A 17045-nucleotide genomic window follows, 5' to 3' on the forward strand; every position below is an offset into this window, starting at 1 on the left:
CAGAGGCCCAATCAAATACGGTGCGTGTAGCCAGAGGAGGACCCACTGCGCACAGACAGATGGTGACCCATTCAATATAGCTAAGAGTACAATATTGTGGAGTTTTTTTTTAATCAGGGTTGCTGAGCAAAGGTCCAAAGGCCTAAAACGCCAAACGGTCAGCAACAAACAGCTCTATTCAAGGTGTCATTGATAATAGTTTCTTGACTTGCCGGGTGTAGTTTGCAGTGAAACGTCATACAAAATGTTCAAACTGTTACTTGGTTTTCAACACTCCTCTCAGTTTTGCAGCTAAACCAAATCAATTGCCATATTTGGTAATTACGTCCTCGACTTAATTTAATTGGCTCTGGCATGTGGTGGATGGTTATAGTTCAAAATTACATTATACCTACGCGGTGATCTCACCCAAAATAAACGGATTATTGTGCGCTTTATTCACGTCTCTACGTGGTTCATTATTAATCTCCATCGCATTTAATTATAGATAACTCATCCTGCTTTCACAGACTTCGCAATAACCCATATGTATGTTCAAACACGTTTAATTTTAAATTACATGTACAGTGAAGGAAAAAAGTATTTGATCCCCTGCTGATCTTTGTACGTTTGCCCACTGACAAAGAAATGATCAGTCTATTATTTTAATGGTAGGGTTATTTGAACAGTGAGAGACAGAATAACAACAACAAAATCCAGAAAAACGCATGTCAAAAATGTTATAAATTGATTTGCATTTTAATGAGGGAAATAAGTATTTGACCCCTCTGCAAAACATGACTTAGTACTTGGTGGAAAAACCCTTGTTGGCAATCACAGAGGTCAGACGTTTCTTGTAGTTGGCCACCAGGTTTGCACACATCTCAGGAGGGATTTTGTCCCACTCCTCCTTGCAGATCTTCTCCAAGTCATTAAGGTTTCGAGGCTGTTGTTTGGCAACTCGAACCTTCAGCTCCCTCCACAGATTTTCTATGGGATTAAGGTCTGGAGACTGGCTAGGCCACTCCAGGACCTTAATGTGCTTCTTCTTGAGCCATTCCTTTGTTGCCTTATTCTGGAATACCCATCCACGACCCATTTTCAATGCCCTGGCTGAGGGAAGGAGGTTCTCACCCAAGATTTGACGCTACATGGCCCCATCCATCGTCCCTTTGATGCGGTGAAGTTGTCCTGTCCCATACTCTTTGGTTTTTTCGGTAAAGTCACGTAGGTAAAATAAAATAAATTAAAATGAAAGAAAACAATTAAATCACGACATTTCAGAGGCAACACAAGCTTCCGTCTTTAGGTGGATGTCACGGCAAAATCGCTGCATCAAGTGGGGAGGCTCTGAGAGCCTCGAGCTTAAATACAGGTTAAGGGGGGGGAGGAGCCAAGTAGGGGACATTGATGTTGTGCGGGGCTAAGTTAATCCGTCTTTTGTTATGTTGAGGGTGCGGGGGATGCAGTGTGCTTATTCTTTCCGAACTTTTCCATTTTTGTTTCCATTTTTCCATTGCCCCCGTACAGTGAACCACTGCATCCCCCGCACCCTCAACATAACAAAAGACTGATTAACTTAGCCCCGCACAACATCAATGTCTCTTACTTGGTTCCTCCTCCCCCCCCCCCCTTAACCTGTATTTAAGCTCGAGGCTCTCAGAGCCTCCCCACTTGATGAAGCGATCTTGAGGTGACTGTTTCCACCTGAAGACGGAAGCTTGTGTTGCCTCCGAAACGTCGTGATTTAATTGTTTTCTTTTATTTTCATTTATTTTATTTTACCTACGTGACTTTACTGAAAAAAACAAATAGTATGAATCCTTGCAGTCACGAAAGTTTCACATCTAGAATTGTCCTGTCCCCTTAGCAGAAAAACACCCCCAAAGCATAATGTTTCCACCTCCATGTTTGACGGTGGGGATGGTGTTCTTGGGGTCATAGGCAGCATTCCTCCTCCTCCAAACACGGCGAGTTGAGTTGATGCCAAAGAGCTCCATTTTGGTCTCATCTGACCACAACACTTTCACCCAGTTGTCCTCTGAATCATTCAGATGTTCATTGGCAAACCTCAGACGGGCATGTAAATGTGCTTTCTTGAGCAGGGGGACCTTGCGGGCGCTGCAGGATTTCAGTCCTTCACGGCGTAGTGTGTTACCAATTGTTTTCTTGGTGACTATGGTCCCAGCTGCCTTGAGATCATTGACAAGATCTTCCCGTGTAGTTCTGGGCTGATTCCTCACCGTTCTCATGATCATTGCAACTCCACGAGGTGAGATCTTGTATGGAGCCCCAGGCCGAGGGAGATTGACAGTTCTTTTGTGTTTTTTTTCCATTTGCGAATAATCACACCAATTGTTGTCACCTTCTCACCAAGCTGCTTGGCAATGGTCTTGTAGCCCATTCCAGCCTTGTGTAGGTCTACAATCTTGTCCCTGACATCCTTGGAGAGCTCTTTGGTCTTGGCTGTGGTGGAGAGTTTGGAATCTGATTGATTGATTGCTTCTGTGGACAGGTGTTTTTATACAGGTAACAAGCTGAGATTAGGAGCACTCCCTTTAAGAGTGTGCTCCTAATCTCAGCTCGTTACCTGTATAAAAGACACCTGGGAGCCAGAAATCATTCTGATTGAGAGGGGGTCAAATAATTATTTCCCTCATTAAAATGCAAATAAATTTATACAATTTTTGACATGCGTTTTTCTGGATTTTTTTGTTATTCTGTCTCTCACTGTTCAAATAAACCTACCATTAAACTTATAGACTGATCATTGCTTTGTGTGTGGGCAAACGTACAAAATCAGCAGGGGATCAAATACTTTTTTCCCTCACTGTACATCCCCCCCCAATCCCCCACTCAACATCCCCTCCACCACCCCCTCTTCCTCGAGTTATATAAATCCATGTAAGTGTGTATTGCTGCCATTGCATTGTATTTGCCAAGCTTTTACCACGGCAGGCAGGGCAGGGGCTAAAGCTGATTGACTCTTGCAATGTCAATTGTCTCAGACAGCTCGACTCGACGGGAGACACCAATAACATTCCAACAAGCGGTGAGCCATGGGAACAGCCTGCAAGTAGTCGTAGTAGTAACCCGAGCCCATCACCTCGCTTTCTGGAAGCAATTTTCACGAGACAGAGAGAGAGAGAAAAAAAACAAGTGGCCTCAGGGACTTCAAAACATTATCTTCGTAGCAAAATAAAGGGAAAGTTGATCATGAATACAGTACGCACTGTACGTTGCAGGGCGAGTGGATGGCACGGCACTTAGGTAGGGGCAAACGGTTTGGACCCCGTGACCCGAGTTCAAATTTGCCGGCCACGGCTGACATCAGTGTCGAGTCATGTCTAAACCACTGCTGGTTTAGATATATAAATTAATGGGAGTCTATTAACCTGGACTGGATCTCCTCCAGGTCAGCTTAGCTAAAAGCAACCCCGGGGTGCTGTGCCAGTTTTAAGAGGAACTCACTCGGTCATAATTTAATTATTGGCATTTACGCCACATGGCAGGGCCCGGTGGCACTCCTGGGGGGGATGGGGGCTTTAAGTGGTGACCATCTGTGAACCCTTTTCCACTGCTCAGTCAGCAGACCAGTCTCAAGAGTTATTTCCACACCGTCCATTAACTGGTTAGGACCCCTTGGAGACCCCACAAGCTCCTGCAACATTTTAATCCAGCGCTGGTGCTCGCTGACAGCAGATGCCCCGACGATCCGTGATGCACAACCGGGCGTCGTCGGCTGCTAGATCTCATGCTTGTTCGTGTTGAGTGCTGCACGTAAATTATCACTGTTCAGAACAAAACACCTAATTCTCGACCCAAACGCCACACCTCCCGGCTTTGAGATCCCTCCTCGAATGATGCTGTGGTTGCTGTTACCATCGACCGCACGAGAACATCAACTGGCCCGACCTACACACCTCCATTATGAAATGGGACATGAAAGACAAGCCACAGTTGCGCTACTTGTGGCCATGCAACTCAAACTTTGGTCCACATCGTAAACCCATAGAGATTCATAGAGACACATGGAAATATATTAAAGAACGGTCATAGTAGCACCACGGTGGCCATGCAACCCAAACTATAAAAAAACACTGTAGCCTGCGCCCCATCACCGGAGGTACAGCAAAATTACACAAACTCTCTCGACCCGAACATTGGCATTTAACTCCTGAACATGCTGCCATACGCAATACTAGTACTATACAGAATATATTCTGCACACTGGGGTTTTTTTCCCGTGGGTGTAATGGTTGGTACACTGGAATCCAAAGGTTGCCGGTTTGATTCGTTCTCCCAGTGGCATTTGCGAACTCTGGCCACCCCACCTCTGTACATACATCGGTACCCCCAATCAATTGAACGGCAGGCCATGTGTTGTGGGGTAAAATGTACGTATGCACGTAGAATTTATTTCGCGCCATACGTAGCCAACCGCGCTAATCGGAGGTGCAAATCGTGTGTATTCCCACCTCTTCCAACTCGTTTGAGCGGCATGGAAGAGTTGGCCAAGATTACCAAGCAATTGCAGAGCTGCACCTATAACCCTTTAAACCTTACGTGGATAGACGTCTTCGTTTCTACTGGTGGTGATTTAAAAAATAAACACACATGAAAACGAGCGCAATTGTGAAGTTCTTGTGGATAAGGATTTATTCTCAGAGACCCTTTTTTTTTGCGCAAGGGCTCAACGGTTTTCGCGACCGGTCTGCAGACAGACCCTTGTTAGGTATTTAGATTTGTTAGGCTGCTGTTATAAATTTTCACACGATAAAAGCCACTTCAATAGCTCAGTGGCTTTACCTGGTAAATTGAAAAAAAAAATGATTTAAAGCTTTCGTGACTGCAGGGATTCATATTCTTGGTTCTTTCGGTAAATTCACATAAGGGAAACAATAAAATAATAAAAATATAAAACAATAAAATTCTCACGACGTTTCGACTGCAACACAAGCAATCATCATCAGGTGTGAAAACCTTCTACGTGACTTTACCAAAAGAATCAAGAATATACAAAAAAATGTTACTTTTTTTACGTATTTACTTTTCGTTATTTTCTTACCTTTCCTATACTTTGCACTCCGATCGTTGTTTTTATTATCGTTGTGACTTCCTGACCGCATGCCCCTACTGGACACCTGTGAAAAACAGCTCCGTAGCTCGTCGGATTTCTCGAGGATAAACACAGATTGTGATTCCGAGGCATTGAAAGGCGGTGTGCACGGGGCTTGGTATGCGGTAACCGTGCCTCGAAAGAAAATCCCCGATTGCTTCTCCTGCATTATGAACGAGTCTGTTTGCCTACGGCGTGGCCTGCTGTCGCCCTCTTGTCTGGTTGAATAAGAGGCAACCCCCCCCCCCTTCCCCACCTATCTGTCATCTCGGGCCGTCCCTCATTTTTTGTTCCCCTTCGTGTTCAGCTTCTTTACGTTGTTGGTGAGACGCACGATTTTTTGTTTCAGAGACGCTCATTTCGTGCCGCCGATTAGCACGACTGGCTACGTACGGTGCGAAAGAAGTTCAACATGCATACAAGATAAATGTCTTTCTGAACTTGGCATTGTGGGTAATTCGATATTTGGAATTTTAAAAAAAACATTAAACGGTGGCACAGAAACCATAATGTTATATTCTTTTTTTGTATTTACATTAGAAAACATTTTTGTAAATTAAATAACCCAGAATACGGTGGGAATTTCAACAGGAGGGAAAAAAGTACAGATAACGTATAACAGAGTAGACATCAGGCACCCTCAAAATTATTGAATGAACGATCGGGAACAGTGTATTTAGGGGGGGCAGCGGGGGGGGGAGGTAGAAAATGGGAGAGGGGGCGGATAATGTAACCAAACAGAACCCAAAAATAAAATAACATAAACGCGATGTTCAAGTTTGTCGTTCTAACCATCTCCCAGGAGCAACGGTTACAACGTGTAAAGGAGGGTGGTGTAGTATCCAATCAGAAATGTCCTAGTCTTTAAAATAATGTCACATATACAGGGTGGCCCAAAAGAGTCAGGACACAGGGTTATTTAATTCATTTTACCAAATGTTCAAACTGACTCACATTAACATTAATGCAGGCATTAATTATCTTCTGAAATTAATTTGAGACATTTTACTTTGGATTCCATCTGTAATCTTTTAGCAATCATCAATCGTGTTTTGTTGTCTCAATTCAGTCAGGGTTCTTGGTCGAGTTTTGTAAACCACTGATTTGAGGTGACCCCCACAGGAGGAAGAAGAATAAGAAGAAGAAAAAAATGATCATAGATAAAACGTTGACTTAAGGAATAAAAAATTGCCAGTGTTATATAAAATAACTATATGTCTTGACTTTTGGGCCACCATGCATACAGCCCATTAACTTCTTGATTAAGGCCCATGGATTTTAATGTCCTCTTTGTATTATATTGTGCTATGTACTTGCACTTCATATGCCACAACACATAGCCCGGTGTCATTAGAAAGTAAATCATTGGCTTTATGTGAACAGGATTATCGGTGAGCATGATCAATGACCGCTGGGCTATTATTTAGCTGACCAAGTTATTCCCATGTCTCTTTCAGAACTGAACATTCATTTAATGCAGGACCTTTATCCCAGAGGTTTTAAGAAAAAAAACACACATCTACACTTACATGGCTTCTACTTTGATGGAATTAATGGAAAACTACCACACTGAACCCAGGAGCACACTGTCACATGTATTATTTGGGCCTAGGGGGGGCGGGGGTCATGAAAAGGGGTCAGTGAGCACCTTGGGGATGTTTGTAGCATAAATACTTTAAACATTGAGAAGAACTCCACGGGAATTTATATTCTCAGAGAGAGAGAAACTGCTTCATATTTTGTTTAGAATGTATTTCACAATTTGTTTTATCTTGGGTATTCATAATATCCTTCAGGATTTATGGTAACGCATGAATTCGAAGCAGACTAAACCTCAGGGTTTCTTTGTCACCCAGGAGAATCAGACGTGTTGTGATGTCGACGCCGGTCACGCCGCGTGTCATTCGGCACGGTGTCCGACGTTGCGCTGCACATGCTGGGAGCTTCTTGGGGAACTTAATTGAGTGGCTGCGCTGTAAACGTGTGCAGCTGTGCTGCATGACGAACCGAACAACCCGAGTTAAATTCACTGCCAACATCAAGTGGCGAAAAACTGAAACGTCCGTGGGCCCTCCCCAATGTCGACTTAGCCTTGAACGAATGCCTGGTGCAGTGTGTGTACACATCGGCACCGGGGAGACAAAGGCGGCCGAGGGTGGTGCGGGCCACGCCACTCCCTCGTGCGCCATGCCGGTCTTCATAGGTGCCGCTCGCTAACGGCAATTGCCCCGACAGCCTGCGTGGGCTACACAGGGGACCTTTGTCTGTTATCGATTCCCATCAGAAAATCATCAATGTGTAGCCTATTTACCATGTCTGCCTATTTAGCACAGTCGCTCAGCTCTCAGTATACTGATGTCATAAAAGTTAGTGCAGGAAACGATATTGGCCTCAACCGCAGCCATGCTTGCAAAACCCCTCCCCAACATAAGCTTTCTATGGTCCTTAATCACATTGAATATGGAGCACTTCAAGGGACAAACTTGGTCTTACACACATTTTGTAAAGCTATGCTTAACCCATGGCTACGTGTGAGGTTTATGTTTGTGAAAGCAGCGGCGATATCAATACAAACTTTCGTCATGAATTTGGTCTCTAGAAAAAAAACACAAAACATGGCGCAGTTTAAGCAGTTTAGGCTTTTCCAGGGGAATTTATTTTATTAAATTCGAAATGTCAATAAAATGGACTGGCTGGCCTTGGTTGCCGCCTGGTTAAATAGAGGACATTGATTGCTCGTCGTGCTTGCCAATTGAACACAGATTCAGTGGTCTGCGCAAGTGGCCTGCTATTGTGAAAAAAAGAGAGTACCACTGTGGACTAGTGTGAGCTCAGATTGCAAATTAGGAATTTACTTTTTGTCGGGAAAATATTTTTTTTTTACTTTCAAATACCATGAAAAATGGGATGCTGCCGTTGGTTAATGATTGGTTAGCAAAATAGAGTTGCAATCCAGAGGTGGCCGGTTTGTTTCCCCGAGTACGGTGGTTGGAAAAAGTCTGCCTGCCTCTGTTCACCCACATTGTGAGGTACACGGAATCAGAATATGTATTTATCCTGGAGGAATCCGATGAGCTACAAAGCTCTTTTTCACACATGTCCAGTTGGGGCGGGTAAGAACGTTACAACAACAAACAGTACAAAACACGATCGTAATGCAAAGTACAAGAAAGGTCAACAAATCACCCAAACACAAACAAATACAAAACATTAAACCACCCCTATCATACCAGACAAAGCCCACTGAGGTATTAACTTATTTTTCAAAAGCGACCTGGTCACAAATGATAGCTCAACAAAGTGGCTTATTATTTGGACATTTTATAGCAACAAAATGTCACAAATTATAGATTTGTGTGGTGTATTATACAACTTTTGCATTGAACTATGACGCATATCTACCAGAGAGGGTCCCTGGCCTATAAACATCTGGCATTTCACCCGCATTGGTTCAAGGAAACTTGACACCGCTATTGAGACGTTGATTGTTGAAGGCGGTTCAACATTTGCTCGTATTAAAGCAATGTTGCTTGAAATGGCATACCGTATGGATGATAGGTATTGGTACAGGTATACATATTGTCTGCATATGTATATTCACCAACAACGATGAGAATCGCCTTTCGTACGACATTCGAAAAAAGCAACAGGCTACAATTGTATTTTTTATGTTGTAAGCCATTCTATTGCGTGTGGGATGCTAGCTGAGTGCAGTCCACTTGTTTCACCAGAATGCACGTGTTGTGTTGGGGCAGTCATCCGTGATATGCGCCTGATGGTTTGCACCTAACCGCTTTCGCAGTTTGGTGGAGTCCCCCTGGTCTTCCATTCATGGAGGAAATATCCCCCACACCTTCTTGCGTGGGTTGTTGGGACACAGTTGAGAGCAGTCCTCGCTTTCGTTGGGGCAGAGAGAAACACGACGATGACGATTGTTTTGGATCCATCGGCATTAGCAATCATTTTTATTTAGTTAAGCGCCCTTAAACAATCGTTCTCCGGGCGCTATGCATGGCAAGGCGGAAAATAGTTAACAACAAAATAAAGAAGTGAGAAAGACGGTTTAAAATAAGTAAAGAGAGAAAAACATTTTAAACAGATGCGTTTTTCGTCGAGACTGGAATATTTGTAGTGTCTCGGAAGTTCTGACCTCGAACGGGAAAGGAGTTCCAGAGTTTAGGTGCTGCAATTGCAAAGGCACTGTCACCCCAAGTGTGTAGCCTTGTTAAGAGGGAGATAAACGTTGGACTCAAAAATAGCGTGATTGTTTTTTGTTTTCGAGCCATCGGTAAGCAAATTGAGATGTCCGGATACCACGGGACACACAGCAGCTCACACCCCTGGCCGAGAGAGAGGAAAGTGCGGGCGAGTTCTAAAGTCCATAATAGAGGTTTTTAGGTTAGATCGCGTAAATGTGTCGATAAACCCGCCACCAACACTCGACACAGCCAATTAGTGAGGTTAGTCGCGTAAAACAAAACGTGACAATTCGTTACCAGTACAGCACACCGGGGTGTTGGAGAGTAAACCCACAATTGTAAATGTTGTAACCCACAATTGTAACAAATTGGAATGCTTTGTTTAGGTGACAAACCTTTCTAATTGGCTGTGTCGGGTGGTGGCGGCGGGTTTAACGTAACCTTTATATTTTACGTGATCTGAACACAAAACCCTTTATTATTATTAAACTGATGCCTAAGGTGCTGCCTTTTTTCATCGACATCTGACCCGGCACCTTAATGCACCTACACTCGTCTGTGACAAGGGACTGTTAGCTGGAGCATCAGGCTCTTTCGGGATTCACGACAACGAATGGGACACACACATCAGTCGCTGAATTACTCTGGCGCTTGCCACATTGCTATTTGAGATGCCAACGGACATCTCAGTCAGGCCGATTAAAATGATTCCAGATGACTGGTCTCCCTTCCAGGTTCTGCCCTCAGTATTTTTGCCGTATTATTTACTCTTCTCTCACTATTTTGTACGACTTCTTCATGTTTTATTAAAATTTTGGCCTACTTTTTAATGCCTCCTGCTTCACATTTCACATTCTGTTTTCTCCTAGATTTAAATCTCCACATCTCAAATGCGCATACCGTCATGCTCAAATCTTTATTTGAACACGCACTAATAGCTTTCTTAAATTCTGGCTCAACATTTGTTTTCACTTAAATCTATTTTCTTTTGAATGTTTTAGGCCTTTTTTTTTCAATTTTGTATAAATATATAAATAGCCACTCTGCAAGAGCAGACCTTAGGGTACGGCTGTGGACTCTGCAACTAAAAAGAATGGCAACGTACAGTGGCGCCAACGCAAATGGCTGCGTTGACCTCTTGTGAGTCACCAATTCTCAAGTAAAACTTAACTTTTTTTATTTTACCAGGTAAGGCCCACTGAGCTCCTATATGTAGTGTTAGACTTCACTCGGACAAATTTTGTTCTTTTCTCCCACACCACTTTATTTACAACTCTCCACATTCCGTCGATAACTCCACAGTTCCTCTGATTGCCACGGCTCACTCGCCGCGCTCTGCCCGTCCCGCTCGCTCCGCTTCCTCTCCTGTCTTTCCCTGTCTCCCTCCGTCGCTCGCTGTCCCTCTCCCTCTCTCCGTCTCTCGCCGTCTCTGGCTCTCTCTCCGTCTCTCGCTATCTCTGTCTCTCTCCGTCTCTCGCTATCTCTCTCTCTCCGTCTCACTCTGGTTATCTCTCCCTGTCTCTCTCTCTGTCTCACTCGCCGTCTCTGTCTCTGTCCGTCTCACTCCGTCTATCTCCCCCTGTCTCTCTCTGTCTCCGCTTCCCTCTGTACTCTCTCTCTCTCTGTATCTCTGTGAGGGAAAAAAGTATTTGATCCCCTGCTGATCTTGTACGTTTGCCCACTGACAAAGAAATGATCAGTGTATAATTTTAATGGCAGGTTTATTTGAACAGTAAGAGACAGAATAACAACAAAATCCAGAAAAACGCATGTCAAAAATGTTATAAATTGATTTGCATTTTAATGAGGGAAATAAGTATTTGGCCCCTCTGCAAAACATGACTTAGTACTTGGTGGCAAAACCCTGGTTGGCAATCCCCTTAGCAGAAAAACTCCCCCAAAGCATAATGTTTCCACCTCTATGTTTGACGGTGGGGATGGTGTTCTTGGGATCATAGGCAGCATTCCTCCTCCTCCAAACACGGCGAGTTGAGTTGATGCCAAAGAGCTCCATTTTGGTCTCATCTGACCACAACACTTTCACCCAGTTGTCCTCTGAATCATTCAGATGTTCATTGGCAAACTTCAGACGGGCATGTATATGTGCTTTCTTGAGCAGGGGGACCTTGCGGGCACTGGAGGATTGCAGTCCTTCACGGCGTAGTGTGTTACCAATTGTTTTCTTGGTGACTATGGTCCCAGCTGCCTTGAGATCATTGACAATATCCTCCCGTGTAGTTCTTTTGCTGATTCCTCACCATTCCCATGATCATTGCAACTCCACGAGGTGAGATCTTGCATGGAGCCCCAGGCCGGGGGAGATTGACAGTTTTTTTGTGTTTCTTCCATTTGCGAATAATCGCACCAACTGTTGTCACCTTCTCACCAAGCTGCTTGGCAATGGTCTTGTAGCCAATTCCAGCCTTGTTTAGGTCTAGAATCTTGTCCCTGACATCCTTGGAGAGCTCTTTGGTCTTGGCCATGGTGGAGAGTTTGGAATCTGATTGATTGATTGCTTCTGTGGACAGGTGTCTTTTATACAGGTAACAAGATGAGATTAGGTGCACTCCCTTTAAGAGTGTGATCCTAATCTCAGCTCGTTACCTGTATAAAAGACACCTGGAAGTCAGAAATCTTTCTTATTGAGAAGGAGTCAAATACTTATTTCCCTCATTAAAATGCAAATCAATTTATAACATTTTTGACATGCGTTTTTCTGGATTTTCTTGTTATTCTGTCTCTTCACTGTTCAAATAAACCTACCATTAAAATTATAGACTGATCATTTCTTTGTCAGTGGGCAAACGTACAAAATCAGCAGGGGATCAAATACTTTTTTCCCTCACTGTAGCTGCTTTTCAGAAGCGACTTGCTTATCACAAATGATAGCTCAACAAAGTGGCTTATCACGTGGAAATTTATACCAGCCAAAGACTCCCTAAATACACGTCGATTCTAAATGTGGAGGGAAAAACCGGAGGACCCGGAGAAAATTTCACGCGACCACGTGGGAGAACATTCATCACGCATAGTCAGTGAAGGACCGTTGTGTCAAACATGTGACCTCTTGTGACAGCATTTGCCTAAACTGCTCTTGCTGCTGTACACCGGCGTCTCGAATGATTTGTTTGATCCACGGATCACGTGGGGGGGGGGGGGGGGAAGGCGACGCCGTTCCTTTGAGGGTCACAATGCACTTCGAATGCCAACCATTAACTGAAGTGAGTGCAATATACGGGGAGAACATACAAACGCCACATACACAGCAGGCATGCAGGCATCAGGGGATCGCGATCGAACCCACGACCACCTGCTCCATTCCAGGCGAGGTGGTTAACATCTCACGCGTCTTAAGTCTTGCCGGTCGCGAGCGACGACAGCCGCCACGCGTGAACCCCAAACTGATCCGATGTCGCTCCCCCCCCCCCCCGGTGCTGGTGCGACGCTGGGCCGTGTCACGCCCGCCCTGAATGCAGGAGGCCTCAGCAGCTTCCGGCAGCAGCACGAGAGCCTGTGCGCAAGCTTCCTTCAGCCCGTGGACGGTTCCGGCAGCGGTGGCGGAGCAGCGGGGCCCCCGCTGCCCCCGCTGCCCTCCACCCCGGACATCGAAAACGCGGAAATCTCCCCCATCCTGCCCTTCCTCTTCCTCGGCAACGAGCAGGTGAATTTCGGTTTTGGGAAAAAAAGTGGTACATCGGTGCAGCCCGCTTGCGATTTCTCCCCGCTCGTGCCGCTGATGTTGCGGGGGGGGGGGGGGGGGTGGGGGGAGGGAGGTGCCTCCACCGGTAAAGGGAGCTCCAGAGGCCGTTTGGCCTACCACCGGGCATCTGTGAGAAAGAGCTTCATGGCTCATCGGATTCCTCCAGTGTAAATATTCTGATTCTGGTACTCTTCCACACTGCCCAGATGTCTTGTAATAGGTAGGCGCAGCCAGGCAGTTATAATAATATTTTACACGTACAGTATAAGGTTCTTGGGATTATCCTCGTTGAGCCTGAGAGGCACTGTCTCTGGAATGGAGAGTGTAAATGTGGCAGCTGGATTGAGAAATCCGTGGACAATGTCTTCGTAGAAGGTGAATCTCCGGCTCACGCCACTGCTGGCAGAAGGTGCCGCAACTGAAGGGGGCTACAGAGAGCCTCTCTCAAGGCGATTCGAACCCTTCAACACTGCCCCATACATCGTCGAAGAGGCGGGAAGTGTACCTACCCCGCTACCTCCGCTGAAATCCACTCACCGATCCACTCGCCGTGGTGCGCCCATTTGCCCTGCAGGGTGAAGCGACGCGACAGCGGGGCGGGATTTAAGAATCTTGCCAATTGTTTCACCTGCCGTGCCGGGAGATTAAACCCCAGCGTGCTAGCAGTAACTTGGACGTCTGTGAAAAAAGGAGCTTCGGATTCCGCCAGTCTGAAGTAAAGATTCTGATGCCACAGCAGGATCCCTATTTTCTCGTAAATACATCAAATATAAACGACCTCGATATATTCGGGAATATCGTTATAGTTTGTAATGCGCCCGGCAGTTGCAATCGGCTCAGAGAAGTCACTCTTAATTTTTTTAAAGAGGAAAAGTTGCGGAAATTTCCGAAGCCGAATCTAGCACATGAGTGCAGCTGCTTAACGTGCCTGGATATGAATCAGGAAGGTGATCTCGAAACACTCACTCACTGCTGACGGACAAAATACCACACACAGGTGTTGGCAGTCATAATACTGCACTGCGACAGATCGAAAGTTTGTTTAACCGCATTGTTCATCTGTCCATCTGTTAACAATACTGTGCCTACATATGGATATATCTAAATATCCATCTGTATGTAAGTGTATGTAAGCATATGTGTTGGGAGCGGTAGTGTGGTGGTTAGCGTGCTGCACTTCGAACCCGGCGAACCGAGTTTGATTCCAGCTCACGGCCTACACCAGTGACGAATATCTTATCCAGTCCCGGGCCTCCCCTAGGTCGACTCAGGTCTCAAATGAGCACCTGGTGTGGTGTGTAAACATCACCACTGGGGAGACAAAGGCGACCGTGTGTGATATCGGCCACCCACCACCTCGTGTGCCGTGGAAATCTTCATAGGCGCTCGCAAACAGCGCTTACCCCAACAGTCTGTTAAAGGCTATACGGGGGATGTTTGTCTTTCTAGGCGTATGCCACAGTATAAAATGCCTTCTAAATTGGTATACTCTCTTGATTTAAATATTTTAAATGCACGCATTGCAGTTTACTTCACTTTATACACTAATTATGTTATTGAGTTCGATGTTACATTATTTGTGCAATTGTTTGCGACTCGGTCTTTTCTACGATCAAACCTTTCCTTGTGCCGATAATTCATCCCAGAATGTCACAGCGTCTTCAGCTGTTCAAAGGCACCTGATAAAATACCGCAACCAAACTTTAATTCGCAGACTTCTCTGCCTGCCGTTGCCCGTGCACTGCGAATGGGGGGCCCTTTTACGTGGTCCACATTTACGCGCGTGCCCTTTCAGTGAACCGCAGTTAAATCCGATGCCATTACAAGGATTACGGCGTTAAACAATATAAAAACAAATTCCAGGAAATGTATCAGATCAGCGACCGATGTGACCCTCTGCCGGCGAACGTGCAGACGCATCCCCCATTTCCTCTCCGGTGCAGCGGGGGATCGATCTTGTTTTGCAATGAGTCGCGCCAGATGTGGTCAAAAGACTCACATCCACAAGGCGATGTACGTCGTGCATCGAGCTCCTTCTCACTGCCATGCGTTTCCGCTCGCGGATGTCGCTCTGCTACTCAATGGGAATTATACGTAGCAATCGGCGTACCACCTGCTGGCAGACGGATGTACGTTTTGCAGGCCAGGTGCTGAGTCACCTTTTGCCTGCAGGGAGATAAGCTGTGATTATGTAAAGTGCCCTAAGACACCCTGGCATATAGGGGGGGCGCTAATCATTGCCATTCAACAAATTATAGATGTTGTGAACCCAGCATAGAATATTTCAGTGTTATCAACATTTTACATAATTAGACCGTGCTCACCACCCAGATATATAAGGCGTCACGGTGGCGTGATGTCAACTACCTCACCTAGTATGAAGTAGGCCGTGGGTTGCATCCTCATTGCGACCCTGACGTCTGTACCTTTGGAGTTTGCACGTTCTCTCTCCCCGTGGTCACGTGTAAATTTCTCAGGGTTCCTCCGGTTTTTCCCTCCACATTTACATTTAACGTGCATTTCGATTATTTGGCTGCTGTACATTTCCACGTGATGAGCCACTTCATTGAGCTATCGCTTGTGGCGAGGTCGCTTCTGAAAGAGAGTGGGCCTCATCTGGTTAATAAATAAATAAAGTGTTCAGTTGTTTGGTTTATATAGCAGCACGCACGACCGGGAGCGACACTCTGCAGATATTCTTCGGTCCCCTGCTCTGAGCGCATTCCGTTGCTCTCATAGAGAGAGGGAGGGAGGATGCTGCCATGGAGAAACGCTCAGCACACTGCGGTTTGCAATGCAGAGAGCGCCGGTCCGACCTCCCGGCACGGCAGTTGAAACAACCGTGCATTAAGTTTCTTGAATCTCACCCCCCCGCGCCCCCCGCCTCTGTCCACCCAGCAGTATAAATAGGTACACCGCAGTCAATGAGCAGGTCCGCGTGTGGTGAGGATAAAGAGCAGGAACTCCCACCTCTTGCTAGATGTCTGCTCAGTGAGAAAGAGTGAACCAAATACCTCTGGAGGGGCTCTGCAGAGCTCCCTCTCGTAGAGGCCCTTCTGCCACGAGTGGCACAAGGAAGAAATTGCAGGGCTGTATTGGCTTCAATCCGGGGTACATGCACACACACACAAAGACACAAATCCCCCCATATAGCCTGCACAGACTTTTTGGGCAAGTGCAGTTAGCGAGCACCTATGAAGGCCGGCACGTCGGACGAGGGGGCAGGTGGCCTGCACCACGCCCGGCAGCCTTCATCTTTGCCATGGTGATGACGAGTACACACCGCACCAAGTACTACTTTGAGGCTGAGTCGACCTAGAGGAGGCCCAGGACCAGTTCAGCTAATCTTCACTGGTGGTGGTGGCCGCGAGTGGGAATTGAACTGCGGTCGCGGTGTTCCAAGTGCAGTGCACGGAACCACTCCCTACACACACTACGACTAAGACCCCCCGTGTAGCCTTAACAGACTGTTGGAATAAGTGCTGTTAGCGAGCACCTATGAAGACCGGCACTGTGGCACATGAGGGGGTGGGTGGCCAGCACCACCATACCAGGTACTCGTTTGAGGCTGAGTCGACCTAGAGGATGCCCAGGAACCACAACAGATTCTGCAAGCGGAAGACATACTGCTGTCATTTTATTCTCAACGGAAATTAAGGGAATTAATATTTCTTTTGGAAATTAACTAAATTTTAAATAGCTAAGCTTCATAATTTTCAACATAGCATAATTTACACAATTATATTATTGGGTCAGGCACTCAAATTTGAGCCAATTGGCATTGCTAGTAAATCATTAAGACGAGATGACGTGAATTATTAATGAACAGGCACTTTTCATTTATGGCCGTGTTAACGCAGCTGCTAATTCCCATTAAGACTCTACCCATCAAGCGTATTAAAATTCATCACACCGTGCGTGCGAGATGTAGTAAGGATAAATAATGCAACCCATTAATATCTACCCTAATAGCACGATACAATTCTTTATATATAGCATCTCAAGATGCTGTATCAAACATGAGACATATATCTAATGCGGAGAAAGA

The 17045-nt window shown here is 45.7% G+C and overlaps 1 protein-coding gene across 2 annotated transcripts in view; it reads left to right on the plus strand.

Annotated features, from left to right (window-relative positions):
• LOC116947174 (uncharacterized) overlaps positions 1–17045 on the plus strand; it is a 78066-nt gene that overhangs the window by 31342 nt on the left and 29679 nt on the right. For both annotated transcript variants that reach the window (XM_032962628.2, XM_076070556.1), the window contains exon 2: positions 12774–12958. In XM_032962628.2, coding sequence (XP_032818519.2) covers positions 12774–12958 — 185 coding nt within the window. The remainder of the gene's footprint in view (positions 1–12773; positions 12959–17045) is intronic.

This window comes from Petromyzon marinus, chromosome 29 (genome assembly GCF_048934315.1).
Source record: "Petromyzon marinus isolate PM22_M1 ecotype Great Lakes invasive population chromosome 29, UKy_Petmar_22M1.pri1.0, whole genome shotgun sequence".
Lineage (NCBI taxonomy): Eukaryota > Metazoa > Chordata > Hyperoartia > Petromyzontiformes > Petromyzontidae > Petromyzon > Petromyzon marinus.